At 49.2% G+C, this 23,940-nt stretch overlaps 1 protein-coding gene across 1 annotated transcript in view; it reads right to left on the minus strand.

Annotated features, from left to right (window-relative positions):
* Ppargc1b (PPARG coactivator 1 beta) overlaps positions 1-23,940 on the minus strand; it is a 109,832-nt gene that overhangs the window by 27,939 nt on the left and 57,953 nt on the right. Inside the window, exon 2 of the mRNA XM_029472067.2 lies at positions 4,357-4,530. Coding sequence (XP_029327927.1) covers positions 4,357-4,530 — 174 coding nt within the window. The remainder of the gene's footprint in view (positions 1-4,356; positions 4,531-23,940) is intronic.

The following is a 23,940-nucleotide window of genomic DNA, read 5'->3' on the forward strand; positions in this document are numbered from 1 at the left end:
GGATATCACTGGAGCTAGCCACTGCATCCTGCCTGGGCCCATTAGCTTGTTCCCCTGCTCAGCTTAGAAATGGAGTGAAAATTAATGGCGAGTTAATCAGCTGAGAAAGGGGATATTAATAGACTTGCCCCGCCCCCAGCCTTCCCAGGCTCATCTCAAGCTAGAGGAAAAGGAGCCTCGGAGAAACCTTAATGAAATCCTGCATTTGGGGACTGGAGTGGCATGAAGGAGAACTACAAGAGCACACAGACAGAGATCCTCGCCTGTCCAAGAGGCCTCCATGAGTCTGGAGACACTCAGGAAGTCACCCACGGCCCAGCATGCCCTTCTTCTGAGAGAATTTGTGAATTCCCAGCTTCTGTAAGGACTGGTAACTTTCTTCCTCCGTCCTTAACACACCAAGAAACAGTGATACACAGTCCGTGTTCCTAACTCATTTCTCACAAGGGGAAACTGAGGCCCTGCAAAAGGGAGCTTGCCAAGGCCCCCATAGTACAAAATAGCCAAACACCTGCTTACTCTAGACCATCCAACTAAGTGCCTGTCATACCCTGGCCCAAAGAATTTGGAACATTCAGAAAATGGAAAGCAATGCTCGTGTCCCCAGATCCTTTCTCTTAGCTTGTTCCTGTAGCAAGCCCTGTAGCCATGGGGCCATTAGATGGTCAGAAAAGGACTCTGACAGTGCTCCATGTTCCATAGTGCCCACTGGCAGGAGGAAGCTGCCTAAGTTAATGGCAGAAAGAGGACCAGAACCAGTGGGCCCTGGGCCTCTCCACTCAAGGTGTTGGAAGAGCTCCTATTTGGCTCTTGAGAGCTCCTTGGACCTACTAATTGAACCATTACCATATTCAAGGGCTTCAGAAATGAGTCAACCACCATCTTCAGGGAGAACATAGAGAAAAGATGAGTCTGTGAGCAGGAGTGACCAAATGCCTCAGGAGAAGCAGCCCGTGGCTCCGTTTGCATGATTATCATTTATTTGGGCGGGACACAATGCTAGACACAGACAGGCTAAAGCCCTGAGGTATTATATGCACCACAGTAACACAGCCCTAGAGTTCAAGAAGGGACAGAGAGATACCACACAGACAATGATGATGACAGACTCTACATACATCATCACCTGTACAGCAGCTGCATTTATGCACCATGGCCTGCTCTGTGGATGAGGGTGTGCTGCGGAGAGCTACTGGTCTAAGAGCTCAGCTCACTGTGAGGGCTGGGAACCTCTGCAGGCTCATTGAGCTCTGAATCCATGTCACTCAGGGCAGGGCTTCTCCAGAGGCCTGTTGAGGCTCTAGCTTGGAGTAGGTACAGGGGCCTGTGCAGTCTCTAGGGGATGGACTCCAGCAGCAGTCTGGCCCCACTTGTCCATTAGCTCTCTGCAATCTGAAAGCATTTTTGAAAAACTGTCCCCTAAGAGGGAGGGAGCAACATTACTTTGGCGCCGTGTTTTAAGTTTTTGTTTTTTAATGGAGAGGGCTGGTGAGGCCGTTGGTAAAAGCGGTTGCCTTGCAAGCAAGAGAACTGAGATTAAGGCTTGGAACATGTGTTAAAAATACAAAGCCATGAGTGGCAGTGTGAGCTTGCCATTCCAAGGTTAGGGAAAGAGAGACCGGTGGGCTCCAGGCCAGGGACAAAGTCTGTCTCAAAAGGGAAGATGTGCTGGATGTAGTGCTGTGTGTCTTTGATGCCAGGACTTGGGAAGCAGAGGCAATGGACCTCTGTGGGGGATACATGATGAGACCCTTTCTCAAAACCAAACACAGGCAGAAAGCAAGGTGGCTGGTGACTGAGGAATGGCACAGAGGTTGTCCTCTGGCTTCCATTGGCATGAACAGAGAGAGACAGAGAAAGAGGGACAGACAGAGAGACAGAGATGGAGAGACAGACAGACAGACAGGCAGACAGGCAGGCAGACAGAGGCAGAGAGATCCTGCATGGCTAGGACCCAGCTCTCACAGGATTGGCAAAGGGGTTTCACACGGCAGTATAGGTTGTGGGCTCCTAAGTCAGAGCTTTTGCCCTGACCTTTCCCAGCTGTGTGACCTTGAGCCAGTCGCTTCAGCTCTCTGGGCACCTATACAGTTCAATAATAATATGCAACTTACAGGTTAGAATAGTCTCAAGGAAAATCCATACTCTCTACCATGATGCACAAGACTCTGTGGTGAGACCCCGATGACCTGTCAGACACACACACTTCCTTCCCAGCACCATAAGCACACAGCAGCTGCTCCAGGGTCACAGTTTCCACCCTTCCATGCCCTACACCCAGCTAAATGCAAGAGGCTTTTCCTGACACCACTCTGCAGGCGTTCTCTGCCGTGTGCCCTGGCAGTCCTAGCGGCTGGCTTATGGGTTTGCTAATCTAGGGATATCTCCCTCCAGGCTGAGTCTCCTGATGACCTCAGCCCCTGACACACAGGGAACTTGACAGGCGGCTCCGGAAGGACAGACACGCTCCATCTGCAGGACCGAGACTACACAATGACATGAGAGCCCTACACATGCACAGTACAGTGCTGCTGCCTGACTGGTACAGAGGCCACACTCAGCCTAGGTGCCTGCCGCTTTGGGAAAGACAATTTTGGGAAAAGACCAGTGAGTCCGAAGGCTCCTTCACCTAACTTCAAACTGGGGAGTTTTATTTCCTCTGTGGCCATCCATGCACTGTACCCCTCCCCCTAATGCACATAAGCAAATGTCTGTAGAACTTGCTTTATTCTGAAGAGCACCCTAGACAGTTCATGCTACTATTCAATTGAAGAGGCCTTCTTTTTTTCCCTTATTTATTTATTTATTTATTTATTTATTTATTTATTTATTTTTAGATATTTTCTTTATTTACATTTCAAATGTTATCCTCTTTCCTGGTTTCTCCTCTGAAAAGCACCCTCCTTCATCCCCTCCTCCTTCTTCCTGCTCACCAACTCACCCACTCTCACTTCCTGGCCCTGGCATTCTCCCACACTGGGGCATAGAGCCTTCACAGGACCAAGGGCCTTTCCCCACATTGATGTCCGACTAGGCCATCCTCTGCTACATATGCAGCTAGAGCCATGAGTCCCACCATGTATATTCTTTGATTGGTGGTTTAGTCCCTGGGAGCTCTGGGAGTACTGGTTAGTTCATATTGTTGTTCCTCCTATGGGGCTGCAACCCCCTTCAGCTCCCTGGGTCCTTTCTCTAGCTCCTCCATTGGGGACCCTGTGCTCAGTCCAATGGATGGCTGTGAGCATCCACTTCTGTGTTTGTCAGGCTCTGGCAGAGCTTCTCGGGAGACAGCTATATCAGGCTCCTGTCAGCAAGCACTTGTTGGCATCCACAATAGTGTCTGGGTTTGGTGATTGTAAATGGGATGGAAGGAATGTGCCAGGGGATGGACACCCAAGTCACTGGAGCTGAGTGAACTCTGCAGAATGAATGGCTCTGGGCACTGGTTTGGTTGCACCTCTGGGTGCCCTTTCTAGTGAGAGTTAGTTGCTGATAACAGAGTGAGGCTGTGCATACAGGCAAACCCAGGACGGCACAGATGCTCAATAATACCACAAGCTCCGCACTGGAGTCCTCACCACCAAGCTATGGCTCAGGAAGCAGGCTGGACTTGTATAGCTGAATGCAGTTGCTAAGATTTATTTCTTTATAATGTATTTAGGTGTATGTGTCCATACACATGTGTGCAGTGTCTGCAGAATCCAGAAGAGACTGTCACATCCTCTGAAGCTAGAGTTACAAGTGGTTGTGAGCTGTCCAACGTGGGTGCTGAGAATCTAACTTGAGTCTTCTGGAAGGGCAGCAATCTCTTAACTGCTGGCCCATTTCCCTAGTTCCCGGTTTTTGTCTTTTGAGATAAGAATTCACTCATGGAAGGAAGCCCAGGCTTGCTTCAAACTCATGGCCATCTTCCTGTCTCAGCACCCCTGGTACTGGAATTTGTAAGCATGAATCACGATGCCCCACTCAGAGTCTAAGACTGATCCGGCTACTGAGGAAGTGACTCGCCCAATTTCTCCAAGCCTCGGTTTCCCCATTTATAAACCCAAGAAGTATTGACACCTGACATACAGGAAAGGAGATGTGGAAATAATGTGGGCACAGAGGACTAAGAACCCCTGACTGCCAGAGGAGCTTGCCTCCCCCCTGTGAGGCACAGAAGGGGCAGCTCATTTCAGACCCTGCTTTCTAGAGGTGGCAAAATAGGCCAGGAACCGGAGCTAGAGCTGGTCTAAGCCAGGTGTAGATCCAGAGAGGGAAATGGGATCCCAAGAACCTGCATAGGTTTGACCAAGCATAGAAGGCAGGAGACTGGGGAGTCGACAAAGGCTAGGGCCGGTGAGAGTCGGGGCTCACCTGGAAGAGCTCGGAGTCATCGGGGCTGTACTGGCTGGGTTCTGTCTCTGAGGTCTCCGGGCACCACTGCAGCTCCCCAAAGCACGTGGCTGAGTCAAAGTCACTGGCGTCCAGCTGGGAGAGGTCAAGCTCTGGCAAGTCAGCACACAGCTGTTCCTCTCCAGAGTCCCCACCCTGAGGAGACAGGAAGGGATAGAGGTGATCAGAGATGAGTTTGGCCATACCCAGCCAGCTTATTCATAAACTATACATCAGGACCTTATACGAAGACCCAAATTTACCAGGTAACCAAGACATGTAAAGATTTGCCCTATTCCTTGAAACCGCTAAGCCTACTGGAAGATAAAGTGGGCCCCAAGGCACAAGGCCCCACTTCTCTCCTTTCCCTTTGTCCTGCTACACATCCCTCAAGGCCCTGCCCACGTAGCATGTCTTTCTAGGACTTCATTGGGATCTTTTTGAGAGCTTGAAAACAATTGCCACTTTATGTATGGGCCCATTACCTGAAAAGCATTGCTGCAAAGCTAATGTCCTGTATATATTAATCCCAGAACAGAACAAAGAGATAATAATAATGACACAAAATGAGTGATTTTCCAAGCTTTTGTAAAACACCTAACTTCACAGGCATGGTGGTGGTGGTGGTGGTGGGGTTCTTTATAATATCTAAAGTATAGAAGACCACCCATCAGAGGTTAGGTTGAAATAAAGCCATGACACAGCTCGATTACAGAATCCATCAGTGTTGCCAAAAAGAACGAGGCAGCTCTGTGAGGATGTGGCAAAGAAAAGCTAAGTCACAGAATAGTCTCGGGCCGCAGGCCATCCACCATCTACATGTGTGTGGGAGGAAATGGTAACCAAGCTGACAGCTTCTCGGTTTGGGATAATATCCATGTAAGCTCACAGGAAGAGGTTGACAGAGCCCCTCACCCACCTGCAGTGAGGGCAGGCAGGGTGGGAGGAAGTTTGAAGGGGCTCTGGGTAACAACAGTATCCTGACCAGTGGCTCTCAAAGTAGCAGGGCCAGCTGCATCCCCATCTCCTGGGGATTTACTATTATTGTAGACACTAGGGCCAGCCCACCTCTGCTGAGTCAGAAGCTGCTGACGTTCTCATCTACTACCCAAAGGGTACCCGTCACCAATTATAGGACTGCCCTGAAGATTCAGAAACTGTGGAGGCGGGGAGACGGCACTGTAGTGGGCGGGTTGTCACAGATTTGAGGAAGCAGCTGGGGCCTGCCTTCATGCCCTCATCCACCATGAGCCTGTTAGGGAAGGCCATTCACATGACCCTCTGAAACCCAACTGTCTCACCTATGAAATGGGCACAGCGTCATACCTGCCTTATGGACTCAAGAGCAATTGAGATGATGTTACAGTTGGGTCCACCGAGTACTCAATAAATGTTGGTTAAGGGTATCAGAGAAAGATGACGGTCGGTCGTAATGAAGGTAGCATCGTTCTGTGGCAGATGGAAGGGAAGGGCCTCAGCAACCCCCAAAGCAAATATGACACAAGAGAAATCGGCTTTTCCAGGGCCTTTTCCTTAATTGTTCCCACTTACCAGGCTTCATAAATTATGAATAAATGTGTATAATTAGCTCAACTTGAAACAGGAAAAGGGCTTTTACCCAAATTTGGGTCAAATATCTTAATTGGCATTTTGCAAGAATCCTGCCTATATGGGCAGCATGGGGACCAGGCCTTGGTGCGCGTGGCCATCCCAGCTGAGTCTCAGGCCAAGCAGCACTGTGCCTCCAGGGACGGGTCCCCACCATCCCTGCTCTCCATCTTCTCCAATACACGGATGCCCAGTATCCTGAAATACTGAGCTGCAAGTTACTCAGAGCCATGTACCAGAGAATATACAACCACCAGGGGTGGGACAGACAAAGTCCACCACTGTCTACTTAGAGGTGGACCACTGGGGCTGAGGGAGGATGGAGTTAGGCAAATCGCACAGAAGATGTGATTCTAGTCACGCCCCTCTTATCTATACAGAAAATTCCAGAAGTAAGCAATTCGTTAAGTTTAAAATTATGCGTCATCCTGATTAGTGTGATGAAATCTTAAGTAGTCAGGCCCAGTCTCTGAGGCCTTCATTGGTCCAGTGTATCCACAGAGTGTATACGACCCGCCCATTAGGGTCTCTGGAGGCACCCTCATTACCTCAAAGACTGAGGTGGACTGGCAGTTCAGTTAACTCTTTTTTTTTTTTTTAAAGATTATTTATTATATCTAAGTACACTGTAGCTGTTTTCAGACACACCAGAAGAGGGCATCCGATCTCATTACAGATGGTTGTGAGACACTGTGTGGTTGCTGGGATTTGAACTCAGGACCTCTGGAAGAGCAGCCAGTGCTCTTAACCGCTGCTGAGCCAACTCTCCAGCTCTCGCTCCAGCCCCTCTTGCTCCAGCCCCAGTTAACTCTTTTATCTCACTGGTAAATGCCCCCCAAAGTTCACAGCAGTAGTGCTGCCATCATGACATGCTAACGTGCAGCCATGAGAGGGAAAGGCAAGTGTTCTAATCGGGGAGGAGAAGAGACCGATGGAAAACTAGTTACAGTCTCAGAATTTGTGAAGAGGAGGAGAAGAATTCATGCCAGTTTTACTATCACATCTCAAACTCTTACAGCTAAGGCTGCAGTACAGAGTAAGGGCTTAGTAAAGACAGAAAGGGCTTCGTATTCTGTGCATATGCAAAGAACAAAATGCATGTCACTCAGGTGTTAACAATAGCTTCCGGCATCTATTTGGGACCTCGGATACAAACTTCAAGACTAAGGAGGACCACTGCAGGAATTGTGATGAGGTCAGCTAGATGCTTCTGGGCCTAGCTCGGGGCTTGATAGTGAGTGAGGGGAACATGCTGACTCAGCAGCTCCGAATGACCAGTGCTCAATAGCTGGTGGCACTAAAGGGAACTCACTAAAGGTGGCTACATCCAGCTCCCTCTTGGAGCTTCTGTCCCCCTATACACCCACTCAGTCTGTGACAATGTGGATGGCTTTGGCTTTTGTGGATAGTCAATTGCTTTGCTTTTAAGTTTGGGCCATTGTAAGTCTGGAACGGCTGTGTATAAGTCTTTCGGCAGCCATGACTTTATTTCTCTGGGGTAAATATTAGGTCTGGATTTGCTGGGCCATTTGGAGCATGGGAGTTGATTGTTTTAGATGAGGGGATGGGGTGTGTGTGAGGTGGGGACAGACAGAAGTCAGGTGATGGAAGAGGCAGGAGGGGCTTTGAGGGGGGCATTAGTCAGGGCAAAGAGCTCAGTGAGGATGAACCTAGGACGTGCTGCCATGGAGCCTGGGAAGTGCTGAGCTCAGCAAGCTGCAGCTCCCTGACAGGAGCTGGGGGGTGGCAGGGGATGGCAGTGGGCCAGGCAGGTGGAAGCCGGATCAGGTGGGGATTGTAAGAGATTTGGGTTTCACTCTGAGTGTGATGGGGGTGGAGTCACCATAGCAACCGTGCCTGAGCAGGATGGGGGTAGGGTCAGCATAGCAATGGTATTAGGTGGTTGGAGGCATGCAGGAGACAGGAAGTGGCAAGCTGGAGAGCCATTACTTGGCTATCAAGTAGGGGGCCATAGGATAGCAAGGGCGGTCTGCAGCTGAGATAGATGGGTGCTAGACAGACAGCAGGAGTCTGCTGACCAGCAAAGCCTTCAGTAGTCAGCCTTCTGCTATGTCCTTGGTCTCTCCTACCTCTGTAGCACCCGGGTTTTAGAAGCAGCCTTAGAATCAGACTCTCAGAAGCCTAGTTCAGCAAGGAGTCAGCAGTCCTGAAAGGTAATCTAGGTGGTGGATGATCTGGGGGTAGATGCTCCTTCCAGACCCAGATAAAATGGCTGGGATACCTCCCAGTGGATGGCCCAGTAGCGAAGTGCCTGCTTATGGCATACACAAAAGCTCTGGGTTCAAGCTCCAGAGCTTCCAAAAAGAGAAGCGTAATGTAAGTTCTTCCCCAAGACACATGTGTGCACATAGAATTCACACACAACTCGGAGGTCCTCACACAGCTTAGCGGAAAAGCTCCTGAGCTGGCTGCTCCACCCCGTTCCCTTTGCAGATGTGCAAACTGAGGCTCAAGGAGGGTCAGGGGTCTGTCTGCTCAGGGTCATCCAGAGAGCATCTGTCCCTCCTTGGTGACCACACTACCTCCTTCACAAAATGCCCATAAATGCCCATGGTGGCCGCACATATTGATCCTCAGAGCAGTTCAACATACCCAGAGTATAGCCAGCGTATAAAAATAAAGGACCTTGGCTTTGTAGCTTCATCAATTAGGCCCGAGACTACTCTCAAGCTAAAAACCATTAGGTGCTCCACTAATGGGGCAGTCTTGGCCTCCTCTACATTTACAGGCTTTTGAAGGGGTACATAAGGTGACCCAGTTCCCTGGGAAAGGTCTCAACTGGGGCTTTCTGGCCCTGTCCAAGCTGTCTACCTTCTGCAAGCTCTCCTGATAGAGCCAAGAGGTCATGGCACAGGACTAAGAGACACCGCTATTATTGAGTGCTCACAATATGCCAAAAGCCACACTAAGTCTCTCATGCACACCTTTGCCTCAGAGTCCTAAAACAACTCAGGAGAGTGGACGCCACTGTCCACACAGTACTGGTCAGGAGGCTGATGGGGGAAGGTCACCTGTGTCTATTGCTACGGTTGCAAGTGACAGCCTACCACCTGTGCATGGCATCCACAGAAAATCAGGATCTGCAGTCTGAGGGGCTGGTGGGCTGACACCAGACTGCCATCTGGGCTCTTCCAAGGCTTTCAAGGGAAAGAACTGCTCTGTCTCAGTCCTCTCTGTTTGCCTAGGAGGTGGCTATCTTCCTTTTCTACATACGGTTTTCCCCCTTTGATAAGATGCTAGCCATGCCAGATCAAGGCCACCTAATTGACCTTAACTGAACTTGATCTGTTCTATCTATACCCTTATCTCCAAAGAGCACCCAAGGTCCCAGAGAGGTGAGGCTGAGTCAAACCCGTCTTTCTTCTAAAATGCCTGTGCTAGCCCTCTTTACTGTCGGTGAGTGTGAGAGGACCACTTCAGACCACTCGTTCCCACTGACAGAGGGGAAGTGTGGCAAAGGATGGTGTATGTGTGTGGGGGGGAGGGGGGGAGGTTGGAATGACCCAAGTCAACAAGGTCAGACTAGGGACAGCAACGCTGCACCGTGTTCCCTGCTTCCTACGGCACTTCTCTTGCCCATTGGTTCTCCTATCAAGTTGCTGTCCCATTATGCCCCTTCCTCGGGCAGCACCATAGCCCTCATCAGAAAGGGTTGTGGCTTCCTCAAGCCAGGAAGATAAATGACCCTGGCAGAGGATGGATCTGCACGGCTTCATTCCAGACTCACATAAGTAGCTTCATTGGAAGCCTGTGTATCTTGTTGGAAATTGATCCCCTGCTTCAGAAAGAATGCATCTTCAGGAGGAAAAAAAAAAAAAAAAGATGTTCAGTCTAGTTTTCCTGCCTGCAATCAGCAAATCTCCAAGCTTACTCCATGGCCCCGAGCAAATTCTCAGAATTCCTGAGTGGAAGGGAGGAGTGGGGTATGGCAGGTAACTACAGGGACAGCTTGGGTTTTGGATCTAGGCTGTACTTCACTTTGGCTCTTTCAGGGGATTCTCAGAACTTGAGACTGGACAGACCCCAAGGTCCCTCTTACCCAAATCTTTCATACAGTTCTTGAGTTTATCAAATGTCTCAGAACCATGTAAGCTTTGGGGTAATATTTAGGCTGAACTCAGCATTTAATTAAATGAACACATCAATGAACTTCCAGAGTGGAAATTCAAGTATAAAAGGAAGACCTGTACTGAGGTGAGAAACAGCCAAGCAGAGGTGGCCTTGGCCTTGCCCCTGACTCCGCCTCTGAGATCAAGACAATCAATCACCTTGGCTTTGTTTCTACAAATAATGATGATAAGGAAAGGCCTACCTTCCGGGTCTCTTACCAAAATAAGGAAGCTAGGCTGAGTGCTTCCTGCATGCCAGGCACTTGGTGAGGATCCCAGGTTGATGTAGACTGAATACGACCCCACAAATTCATGTGTTGAAATCCTACTCCCCAAAGTGAAAGGTGATAATGTTAGAAGATGGGGTATTGGGGGTGTGTGTGTGTGACTGGGTCACAGGGTAGAGCTCTTGTGAGTGAGATTCGTGTCCTTAGAACAGGAAGCTAGAGCAGCCATTACTAATCCATTACAAATGGCCTAATCTAGGCCATGACCCTGAGCCTCCCCTCCAAGCCTTTCTGGGAAAGGAGGGAAGGAAATACATACAAGGTCCCCACAAAAGCTATTTCCTTCTCTGACGTTTCCTGTTTGGTCTGCATCTCAACAATCCCCCCCCCCACCCCCACCCATGAGAGAAGTCTACTATCTTTGGGAACCTATCCCTCCTCTAAAGCCAGGTAAGTAAGTCTGGCCAAATGGGCAAGATTGGATTCAGGTTTTGTGAAGCATCTGATTAGGAGGGCTCAGCTATTCTAGAAAGGCTGGCAGCCATCTTTGCCAGTCCCCAGGAACAGCAGCCTAGACAGCAGCAAGCTAGGGCAATGCAGAGCCAACCCAGAGAGTCAGATTCCAGCAAGGTAATTTATGAACTGGATCCAGCTGGGTCTGGAGGCAGTGACTCCCTGCGCTCTACAGTTGTACAAGTGAATAAATCCCCCATCTAAACTGCATGCCAGTCGGAGTTTGTATCACCTATCAATGACAAAGTGATAGCTAATTCATCTCTCTTACAAAAAAAAAAAAAAAATCCAATCTTCTTGTCTTCCAAATTAATACAAAACTCCTAAAGAAGCCTAGAAGAATAGTAAGAAGGGTAGGCAAGCTTTGTATTCCTCCCCACCACCAAATACTTACAGCATCATCAGAAATCACACACACACACACACACACACACACACACACACACACACACACACATGAACAAACGCACAAGTTCAAATGCAAGGAAGAATCAATAGATAAGATAAAGATGATCAAAGCCCAGCCAGAACAGTCCAGAAATGCTTAAAGTCAGAGATCTCTGAAGGGCCTCAACCCTGGGCTAGGCAAACCATGGGAGTGTCTGGCCTTGGGCCATCAGAACACAACACGAAGTTCAGCCCTTTATAGCCAGGTTCCAAGCTTTCACCAAGCAACTGGTCAAAGAACCTAAGAGAAAGTTTGATAAGAAGGGATCCTCCAGCTCAGAGAGCAAGGCAGGGTCAGGTACTCAGAACTTGTCATGAGCTTATCCGTGTCAACTGTAAAGGAGCCAAGGTACAGTGTACTTGGGACAATAGCTCTGCTCCAGGGACAGGGCATCAGAACCAACCTGAACAGCAGCCTCTGTATTCCAGCCTAGCTCCACCCAGAACTTCTTGCCATGTTAGTTTTTCTGTAGGCTATGGGCAAACCTAATCCTACCAGACCTATGGTAGAACGATACCCAGTTTCCAGCTGACCACCCAACCGGGTGTGCTTCTGTCCTGCACACTGTCACCGCTTACCCAACCTGCCTCCCTAGAACTTGTGCTCTGCTAGGCCCTGCTTCCTCCCAACTCATTTGTTACCAGCCTTACAAAACTTAAATCGTTCTTTTTTTTTTTTTTTTTTTTTGGTTTTTCGAGACAGGGTTTCTCTGTATAGCCCTGGCTGTCCTGGCACTCACTTTGTAGACCAGGCTGGCCTCGAACTCAGAAATCCGCCTGCCTCTGCCTCCCGAGTGCTGGGATTAAAGGCGTGCGCCAAATCGTTCTTAACTAGAACATGTTAGTAGAAAAGGCGAGAGAGCTCCGTGTAAACTAAGCTGTCGGCTGCGGACGCCAAGAGCTCGAGTTACTGAAAAACCAAACTGCTGTCAAATGTGATATGGATGAGATCGGATCAAAGAGGAGACACACCGATGGGGAGATCCGAATCAAAGAGGAGGAGACGGTGGACTCTGCACTGGCTGCCCAGAAAGCATCTGGATCCAGCTGTGTGGCTCCCCAAGCATGACACTGGGGCTTTGGCCCTGGGGTGGGGACTTTGCCGGAATGACTGGGATAGCCCTCTAGCCAGAGGCAAGATGAAAGCATAGGACACACGGCTTTGTTAAGATGCTAGGTGGGTACAGAATTCTATAAATTATCTGACTTTTTTTCTAGGAATCCCCATCCCCCACAAAGTCCCTCCCTCGGACACCAGATAAGAGATAACTGTTGTCCACCCATTCCACCTCTGCTGCGTATCAGTTGAGGAACGCCATAAAGGGTGGGGTGCTGGGCTGGTCCCTTGCCACACTTGCCCAAACAAATCTCTTATACAGTAGGTGATAAAATTGAGGCTAATAGAAGAAGAACAGGAGGGGAGTCGCCCAAGATCCACAGAGCCAGCCCCTGGCATGATCATACAACTAGGATGTCCCTGTAACCTCTGTTCAAGCTCTTTTCCAAACAGCAGGTCACTTCCTCAACAGCTGTGGTCCATGTTCCCAAATTCTGGGTCAGATTCCTACCTGCCAGGAAGTGGGGAGGGAAGGAGAACAGAGAGGTCCACGGAGCAGGTGTTATCTTCCTTAGTCATCACCTTCCCCAGTCCCTGTGGCCTCCAAACAGTCTCTTATCCCTCTGAGATCTGTGAGCTCAGGTGGCTGGGCAGAGTGGGATTACCTGGAGGGCTGGGAGCTCTTGCAGGGCCTGGTGCAGGCCTTTGGAGTCTAGACTCCCCTTTGCCTGGTACCAGGGTCTGGGAGGGGGACTTTCCTTTCTAGCCAGGGCAGCATGGATTCTGGTCCATACCGTTAGTACCTCTCTCCACAGGCATACTGATGTCCAGGCCCTGGAAGGCAGCGTTTGTTTTTAAACAATAAAAGGTCAGTGTGTGCTGTGACTTGGGCTACTGTGCACTTTGTGTTTGCCTGTCCTTGCTGCTGATTGTAGGCACTTAAACTCAAGGGCCTCTTGAATTCCCACGAGAGTGGCAGGAAAGACACTGGCTCAACTGCCAAGTGATGCGTGCACACAGTAGAGCCCTCCAGAGGCAGAGCTAGCTGGCCCTGCCTGGCTGAGCCTTGCTATTCACTGGCAGCCACTGCGCCTCTGGACCCACACGCAGGGAGCATGTGGGTTCCTACCTGGGGCCCTCTGAACTGGCACCCCTCACTTGCCAGTGGCTACCTCCCCTTGGTGGTCTCCAACCACTTGAGCAGACCACCCCGCCTCTGGCATTGCCAGCACCCTTCTGAGATTCTCTCGGAGAGAGCGCTTCATTTTTCTGGAATAATTTTTAACTACTTTCAAGCCTGCAATTTAGTGGCATTAACTACATCCACACTGTTGCGCAACCACCGCCGCTACCACCCACTTTCTGAACTTTCCCCTATTTTAAATGTATCTATTCTTTAACTAGCAGTTCCCTGGCAGCAGAACCTTGTCCTACTTTGCCCCCGACATGCACCCCCCTCTCCCTGCCCCCCAGTGCATGGCATGATGTCTGGCATGTAGTAGGTGTTCAATGAAGACGTGTGTAATAAGCAAAACAAGAGCTGTGTGAACTGTGAAGGGCAGTGAGCAAGAGCCAAAGAGTAAGTGTTAATTATTGTTTTCTTCCCCAGACAATCCCCAAGCAAAGCTAGATTGCTCTTACGGCCCCAGTTATCACATAATAATTTCACCCCTGTCAACCCCTGTGGGGACAAAACTGCTTTGTGCAGCTTTCCGTGCCTGGTTCGAGGCCCCTCTCCGTGAGGTCAAGACTGAAGGTACGTGAACACACAAGCCATCTGATGTCAGCACGCACCATTCTAGCACATCGCCTCCGCCCAGCGCTACATTTATCAGTTGCTGAAGGGCAGGGCCGAAAATAAACCACCAGGATCAAATGCCACTCGGGCCTGCTCCTCTAATACTCAGGAGTGGTTGAAAGGCCTTGAGAGGCCCGGTGGTTGCTTAGATAGGGGTGGGGCGGAGGGGGATCTGTCACAGTAATGTACAGGAACTGGAAGGCAGAGCCATCGCTGAGAGGATGACTTAGGCAGCCAAGGTTATTAAAGGTACATCAAGAAGGGGGTGGGAGAGGAGGAGGGAGAAGAAGAGACAATAGACCTACCGTGACTAACACATATGGTGGAGTGGGGAGTTCTGAGGCCTCTGCCTCAGGCCCTGGGGGAACCATCCTGATGCTCCAGGTTCCTGTCTGTATTTTTAAAATTGGTATCTTTATATTTATGCATTTTTAAAAAAAAAAAAAACAACGAATTGAAATACAACTTATTTTGATTACTGAGTTGTGAGCACAGGAGTCAAGTGCCTTCTTGGCCTAATCCGGCCCTGCCTTGACAAGATGCAACAAAGGACTTACTTTATGTGCAGGAGACTAAAATGGTATTACATCCTAGGCCATGGGATGGGCTGAGACTTGGGCCCTGCATTTCGATCTCTCTGCAGTGGCACCTCTAAGCCGTCACTGGCTATGGAATTGTCCTAGTCTGTTTGGTGAAGGATTTTGGGTGGAAAAAATGTTTGGAGAAACTGTAAAATGCTCTCCATAGGAAAAGCTACTAAATTCTTCTCAAAGTAGCAAAAGGACTAACAAGAGGAGTGAGCGTCATTCAGTTTGGGGCTTGGTTTTTTTTGAAACAGGTTCTCAACATGTACCCAGATTGGATTCAAACTCTTGGTCTCCTGCCTCAGCTTCTTAAAGGCTGGCATGATATATGTCCAATATGACAACTGGCCAACAGAAGTTCATGTTCTTTTGTTCTGTCTGTTTCTGTCCCTCCTTCCCTCTTTCCCTCCCTCCCTTCTTCCTTCCCTTCATGTATGTATGTATGTATGTATGTATGTATGTATGTCATCTATCTATCTATCTATCTATCTATCTATCTATCTATCTATCTATCTACCTACCTTCCTTCCTACCTACCTACCTACCTACCTATTTATCTCCCTCTCTCTTCATTCAGCCCATGTTTCTAGAAAATGCTTTACCACTGAGCTACATCCACATATCTATAGTCATATATGTAGATGCTTTTATTTATTATTATTACATGTATGCATCCTGTGGGCCTGTGTGTCACAGCACATGTATCCAGGGACTGAACTCAGGCAGCCTTGTTTCATATGGCACTGTCTTTCTTCATCCCCCACCCACCCTCCCTATCTCATCAGCCCTTGTGTGTCTGGTTTTTGAGACATGGCCCCACTATGTTGCCCAGCCTGGACTGGAATCTGCTTTGTACCCCAGGTGAGCCTTAAACTTCTGATTCTCTAACTTTAGCCTTCTGAACAGCTGGAAGTATGGGCCTGTCTCACTATGCCCAGCTTTCAATTTTGAAGTAGATTATAAAATACTCCCTCTGTTTATTTATAAGGGAATGGAGTTGCCAGGCAGTGGTGGCTCACGCCTTTAATCCCAGCACTTGGAAGGCAGAAGCAGGTGGATTTCTAAGTTTGGGGCCAGCCTGGTCTACAGAGTGCATTCCAGGGCCACACAGAGAAACCCTGTCTCACCCACCCCCCCAAAGAAATAAAATAAAGGAATGGAGTCTAACAATGACTAGAGTTCTTTTAAAAAGAGTAGAGGGCTTGCAAGAGGGCTCAGTGAATTAAGGGGATTGCTGCCAAATCTGGAGGGACCTGAGTTTGATCTCTGGAACCTACATGGTAGAAGAGAGAGAACTACTAAAAATTGTTCTCTGACCACATTGGTGCCACACACACACACACACACACACACACACACACACACACACACACACAGACAGACACAAGCACGCACACCTAAATAAATAATAGATAAAAGAATGAGAGATGAAATATGAGAGAAGATTCCTGGTTTTTCCCCCAAATCAAGGCATTCTCTCCCCTTCTGACTTACTAATAAGGAAAGCTGGGCCAGGGAACCAGGTTTTTTTACCCCTCTGTAGCTAAAAATAGAGGCCACTGGGACCCTAGCAACAATCTACCTAGTTCTTTCCCTCATTCAAAAGGGTTCCCCAAATTTAGAGTATATCCGGGGCAGGGCTAATGACTCCTGGGTTAGGTGGCTGAAAAGGACCTGACAAAAACATTTTGTCCAGCCAAGCATGATGGCACACACCTTTATTCCCAGCACCCAAGGGGCAGAGGCAAGAAGATCTCTGTGAGTTCAAGGCCAGCCTGGTCAACATAGTGAGTTCCAGGATAGACACAGCTGCATAGTGAGACCTGCTTCAAAGCAAACAAAAGAAACACACACACACACACCCCCCACCCCCCACCACCCACCCCCACACACACATAAAACCCAAACATTTTGGAGATGGAGACTACTGGAGAGCTCATACAGAATAATCAATGTATTTAATGCCATTGCTTTAAGTACATCGGTATGTATGTTTTGCATACAACGGTGCTTTGTTTTACTCTAATAGAAGCAAAATGAATGTTTAAAAGTCCCAGAGACATAAGAAGACTAAGAAAAGGAAAGAAAGAAAGAAAGAAAGAAAGAAAGAAAGAAAGAAAGAAAGAAAGAAAGAAAGAAAAGAAGGAAGAAAGGAAGGAAGGAAGGAAGGAAGGAAGAAAAGCCATCACTCCATCTGAAGGTTCCTTGGGGTCCTGGAAATCCATTTTCTCTAGTTTCATCCATGTTGTCTCTTGCCCCAGCTGGCAGCAGAGATGGCGGAGCCTTGGCTGGGGCTCATCTGAAAAGCCCTTTGCCTGTTAGCACTGTTATAAATAACCAGAAAGAAGCAGAAAGGAGTTCTGGCAGAAGAGTGAAGGTCAGGCAGCCCCATGTAGCATCTGAGAAAATGTCACACTCGACAGGCCAGCGAGGTGCAAGCTCACATCCTTTCCCATCTGCCCAGGTGGAATGAGGCCTTGCTGTGACCTGCCCAATATCAACAACCCCGAGGTGGTCGGCTCCTTGGGGCTCCGAGCTGGGATGGTACCTTTGGGGAGCTCCCGTTTCCTAGCAGGCTGGGGCCGTGGCAAGCTGAGACAGCCAGGTCTTCCCACCAGTCCAGGCTTCTTGGCCAGTCCTCCCCTCAACCCACCCGGGGAGTGTGACTCAGTGCTCAGCCCACCAGTGCCCCTGCTGCCACACAGTGTGGAAGCTAGAGGGCCACATGGCCCATCTGGTCCCGCGGTTCCCATGCTGGGCTCCCTGGGGAACCCCCAGCCTGTTCTTTGCCTCCCCCACAGCCCCAGTCAGGCCTTTGGCTTTGAAGAGAAAGGAATTCCGAGGGAGTTAATTAGATTTTCCATTTTTATTAGCTGAGAGCCATACAGTGGCAAGCTGTCTCACCAGTTAACCTTAGTGAATTCAACACAATATGCCTGGCCCCAAAATAAAATAAAATAGCCATGTTACTATTTTCTATACCTGAAAAATAGGGTACAATTTTGCACCATAGACATATACACAACTACCCACACTACCACACACACACACACACACACACACACACACACACACACTTCGATGGTGATCTAAAGGTCTTTATGAGGTTAATTTGACCCAGACTGCAGACTAAGCAACCACTTCTGAAGGGATCTCTCCATCACTCTGGGTCCAAGGGGCCCATGAGAGCCCAGCTAAATGGGTCTGCTTCATCTTAGGATAGAGAACCTGAGGCCTGAGAGTATGTAACGCAGCCCTGCTGAGCAGGAATGTGGGTCCAGACTTAAGCTCAAATTCCTTGTTGCCCTATTAGGCCTGACCCACAGTGTGCTGTGATTGCCACTGCAGAGAAATGTCTTCTTGACTCTAGGCTGCTGAACTTTGAAGCCCTGGTAGGATGGCAAGTCCCCAACGCCTGCTGACTCCTTTGAACCCAGGCAACACCTCACAGAGAAGTACCCAGGGTAGGCTAGCACCCCAGCAAACCAAGCTGGGCATACATACTGGCTGAAAACCCTACCATGTACTAAAGTTTCATAGGGTTTCCAACCTAGCTTGACCAGAGGAGTTCTCTTTTGTCCACCTCTCCGTGACTGCAAAGCAGTGGTATTTCCTTCCTCTGGAACACAGCTCTTGAACCCTTGACCTCTGACCTATTCCAGCCACTGTCCCATCACTCCATCTCAGGGAAATTTCTGAGACCCCCCCTCCCCCAAGTCACACATTCTGTAAGGCTTATAGCACTGTACTTTGGCTATAGCACCAAACCAGGGCCTGGTTGCCTCTAGTGTGCAGGGGCTAGGGTCTGACTGTGTCTTCTCTAGGCTGATTCCCAGCACCTAGAATGGTGTCCAGCCTTTGTGGGAAGGCTGGGAGTAGACCTGAGCCGAGAGCTCCCATTTCCATGGCCAGCTTTGATATCTCTGCCACACATTCCTGTGAGAGCCATCGGCTCCCTCACACTATCCTCCTTGAAAGAGGTCTTCTGCATCCACGTATTCCCTACGGAAACTTCTTTCCTTTTCAGTTGAGTCAGATGAGAAACCCAGACCCACAGACTCCCAGATAAAGCTGGTGGGAAAAGAGACTCTCTTTGGTCCCATAGGCTTTCCTCGGTCATGTGGCTAGGGAGAGCCAGAGGCCAGGCAGGCTGCGCTGCTGGGGAAGACCCACAGGCTGAGGCGCAGATGATGGTTTTTCAGTCACGGTGAGGGTCTGCCTTCTGCAGAAGGTCCAGGCTGAAGACCTGGACAGACCAAGAGATCTGCCATTCCACCACAAATGTCCACTGACTGCCTTCTTAAGAAGCAGATGACCCAGGGTAGGAGTGTCATTGCCCACAGAGACAGTCAAAAGGAAGCCCACAATGTCCAGGAGTCACTCAAGCCTGAAAAAAGAGGTTGGAAGCCACACTATTCAACACCGAGAACAAATCCCTTTGCCCTCCTTGCTAGGACTTGGGATCTCAGAGTTTGTAAGAGTTCTATGTGGACATTCTCTTCTCTGCTCTTCCCAACAAGGCAGAAGTTAGTGTTTTCCCAATAGTGATGCTGAGGTGTCAGAGGTGTCAGGAAGTGGCCACACAGTAAGTCAGAGAGAGGAAGAGGACCCAGCTTTAGACTTCCAGCTCCTAGCTGAAGCAGTAACAGAGAACACAAGTGGGGTGCTCGAGAACACACTCTCTACAGTGGCACGGACCTTGTGCTGGTTACCGCTCTGAGTCTCTTTCCCATATCCCAACACTGGCCAACCTCACAGACCAGGAGAAGTCACCAGGGCCTTGGTACATGTGGGGTCAGCAAGTGACACCCTGGGCACAAGATAAACCCCATAAGCAACTCCTTATGAGGAAGAACGCATGAAGGGCATGAGTTCTAAGGGACCAAGTGTCATGGAGACTGTCATGGGCCAAGTGTGAGACACCTGGCACAGCCTCACTTGCTCCTAGCTTTGGGGTCACAGTAACAACAACCTAACCCGGAGTACCCACCTTTCATGCTGACTCAGACCTCAATCAGAGCCTGCCTTTAATAAGATCCTGGAGGCACACATGCGCATTCCAGTGCGTTCAAGCAAGAGTATTAAAATCGGGAAGAGAGCCTAGCACATGAGTCTAAATTCTGCCAGCTGGCAATCCCCATCTAGTGAGCACAGATAATCCTGAGTACCCTCCTAGGTACTGCCCGAGGCTTGGTGAGACCACAGAGGCCAACCATGCACCAAGACCCTGGCAGGTAACAGCTGCTCACTCTTCTTTCCTTCCTTGGGCCAGAAGGAAGCCGGCTTCTGCTACAATTCTAAGTCCTGCCTGCACATCTGGGAAGCAAGGTCAAGACCCCATGGGCAGCAGCAGATGGGGAAAGGGTGGGAGCAGAGAGGAAAGAGGAAAGCACAGAAGGTCAATAACAACAAAAAACCCAAGCAACAGAGACCATCCAATCCCCAGAGGACACACTCCTCAGCTCCCAGCAAGAGCTGCCAGAAGCCAGCAGGCCTGAGCACAGATCAAGAACCACAAGGCTGTGTCCCCTCAGGCCACACATGACAATGTCTTTCTAGGCCTGCCTCAGAACTGGTTCATGTGACTAGGGCAGACGCAATGCTGAGGGTCACTAGAGCAACCGGATTGAAGCCTGGGTTATGGCTTGCCCTGAACAGGGTCAAACACTTCTAGTTTGTCCAATGGGATAGGAGGTCCTGTGCTGTGTAATTCTGGCCAAGAGATTTAACCACTCTTATTTTTTTTTGGATAAGGGGCATTAGCAAGAATCACATGTGGCTCCTTCAGGTTCCTGTAAGGGTTGAGTGAGAAGATCTCTATATGGTATCTGGTGCAAAGTCAGTATTGAAAAGCAATGGCTAGGCTGGGAAGATGGCCAAGATGGAGAGCGGTTAAGAATGTGTACTGCTCTTAGAGAGGACCAGAGTGTGCAGATCACAGCTCTGTTACTCCAGTTGTAAGAGACCCAACAGCTCTGGCTTCTGTGGGCACTGTACTCAGGTGCACATATTCACGCGCGTGCACACACACACACACACACACACACACGCACACACATACACATATTCACACATACACAAACACACACACAGAATTAAAAAATTTTGAAGGTTAAAAAAAAAAGTCAATGGTCATTAGTGAGATCTTAACATGGTCCCGGAACAGCTGCAGGTAGGGCTGATGGATGGTTCTGCCCGTCGATCACCACAGAGGCATGGTGTTGTTAACCATCAGATCTGAGGATGGCCCAGTCTGCAGTAGATTCCCCTCACATCTCAAAGGTAACCAAGGCCTCTTGTCTCCACTTGGGCCCCTTCCAGCAGTTTAAGGCATTTCCAGGCTGCTGGATAAAGCAGCTACGGCCATCACTGTGAGATGCAGATCTGACCCTGACAAATCCTTCCAGGAACCTCTGAGGGAAAGACAAAATCATCTCCGGTCCATAGGCCCTCTAGGGCCTGGCTTCTGTGTACCTCTCCTGGGTCATTTTAAAGCTGTAGCACTCCTCTGCCTCAGGTCCCAGCCTTGGCCAATTGTCTGTCCCTGACTCCTCTGGACCTCTCTCCATCAGTGTCTCTCCCTGCAAGGTTTTGCACACTCCATTCTCTCTCTGTGGAATACATCTCTAGAATGGACATCTAACCCAGGTAATGCTTATCCACCTGTCCCTCCCTCCCTCCCTCCCTCCCTCCCTCCCTCCCTCCCTCCCTCCCTCCCTCCCTCTCTTCCTTCCTTCCTTCCTCTCTTCCTTCCTCTCTTCCTTCCTCTCTTCCTTCCTTCCTTCCTTCCTTCCTTCCTTCCTTCCTTCCTTCCTTCCTTCCTTCCTTCCTTCCTTCTCTCCTTCTGGAAGCTTCTACAGACCACATTAGGACCCTAACTGTATCCTCTCATAGCCTTCTCAATCTTGAGCCTTCTATAACTTATAATGAGAAATTAAACATTTATCTGCATGATATCCCTAGTACCTGATACACAGTAAGTGCTCAATAAATACTTAGAGCATTCAGGAGCCTGTCTAAGATTGAGCCAACGCCATACCCACTTGCTCCATCGAATTGAGCCTTTTTGCTCACATTTTCCTTTCGTCCCACCCATGACACAAGCCCAGATGCTGTCTGATCCTTACTCTATGTCCAGGACTCAAAGGACTTGTGCCAGAGGTCCAAACATTTCTAGATCTGATTTTCTTGAAAGCAGCCTCGGCCTGGATCACGGCCAGGGGAGGCGTGTGTTGCTGGCCTCGGCAGTAAACGCTGATGAAGCTGTCTGGTCCAGCTGAGCCAAGATCAGGAAATGCCAAGATTTAAAAGCATCCGGAAACCATTATTTACTGTTGTTCTTGCACTTCCAAGCTATTTTGAGCTGCAGATCGATCGGCTGGCTCTCCTCCTTCCAAAAATTACTCCTGAAACACCCAGAATTCACCTGGCCTACCTGTCAGGGGTCAGCTCCCCAGCCCCACCCAACAGTCACAGGATGAGACCAGCAGAAACAAGGAGGTTGTCCTTGTGGATCAGGGTGCCCTTGGGGAGAGTGGCGGACTTCACGGACAGGTCCCAGCCACCCCTAAAGGGTTGTTAGCAATGCAGAAATAGACTCAAGTAGGCAAAGAAACTTGTCTAGAGATGGAGAGAGGGTTCAGGGCTTGAAAGCATCTGCTCCTCCTGCAGAGGACCCAGGATCTATTCCTAGCACCCACATGGCGGCTCACAACTGTCTGTAGCTTCAGCCCCAAGAGATCCATTGCCCTCTTCCGGTTTCCAAGTGCATCAGGCACATTGGTGCAGACATACATGCAACTAGAACATGCACACACATAAAATAGATAAGAAAAAAAGGAAAGAAAGAAAGGGAGATGGAGGGGAGAGAGATGGAGAGATGGAGAGAGAGAGGTAGAGCGAGCGAGCGAGCAAGAGAGAGAGAGAGAGAGAGAGAGAGAGAGAGAGAGAGAGAGAGAGAGAGAGATTCTGAATCACATAGCTGAGAAACATGCCAAAGAAACATAGAACTAGGATTTGACACCAAGTCTTCCAATGCCAAAAACCAGGCTCTTTAGCACTTAATAAGTGGCCTCCCTAACTGGATCCAAGTTCCTCTGCACACTGTGAGGTTTCTTGCATCTCTGAATGCCTGGACACAGCCTTCTAGCCACGCGCAATGATCCCCCATCAGTCCCCCACTACTGATCCACAAACAGAACAACAACAAAAACACTCCCTCTTTGGGGGTGGACAGATGGCCCAGTGGCTAAGAGCACTTGTTCCTCTCGTAGAGAGCTCAGGTTCTGTTCTTAGCACCCATGTGGCAGCTTATAACTGTCTGTAACTGCAGTCCCAGGGGATCCACTACCCTTTTCTGGCCTCCTTGGGCAGTTGACTCGTGTCGTCTCCATGCAGACAAAACAACCATACACATAAAAATAAGTAATTTAAAAAATATTTATTTAAAATTCTTATTTATTATTATTTTATTTATTTAAAAAATTATTTAAAAAGAAAAAAAAGACCTCCCCTTCCCATCTTCATAGCCATACTTTGGCTACGGGAAGGGAGGGCTGGCTCTGTATTACTCTGCCTGTGGTTTTACACCGATACATGGGGAGCCCTTCATACTACTTCATGGCTGTGAGAAGGACACACAGACAATACTAAGCCACTGAGAGAACGGGAATAAGGGATTTCTTAGAGAGAGGGGAGGCCAGAGACTATCCTCTTTCTATTTAATGTCCTTTGCAGCTGGAAGGATTTTTGTTTTGAAACATGTATATGTTTAAGTTTATCCTCTTTCCCATACATAGCCACCTTGACTGCCTGACTGTCCCAGCTTGTCCCTCCTCTGGGTATTCCTCTGGTCCTCTGAATGGACACATCTTAGAGACCCAATACCTGGTTCAGAACTCCACCCCCCCCCCCCCCGCCGTGGGGGGGGGCGAGTCTCTGCTTGGGGCGGAGCATAGGGCAGGTGTCAGAATCCCAGTGGACAATCACCAGCTTTTTGTCTAGGCCTGTGGGCCTGGCAAAAGCCAAAATAAGTCAGAGGCACTAAAATGGAGCCTGGGGAGAGAAGGGAAGGCAGAAGGCAGAGAATCTGAGGTAAATTCTGCTCCTGGCAGCCAGCAGGGTACTTGTTCCCAAGCCATGAGTCAAATGCAGCTTCTGCCAAGAGACAGTCCATCTAGGCCCCGCTTATGAAATAGAGAGT

The sequence above is a fragment of the Mus caroli genome, unplaced genomic scaffold (genome assembly GCF_978045245.1).
Source record: "Mus caroli unplaced genomic scaffold, Mus_caroli_1 scaffold_19, whole genome shotgun sequence".
Taxonomy (NCBI): Eukaryota; Metazoa; Chordata; class Mammalia; order Rodentia; family Muridae; genus Mus; species Mus caroli.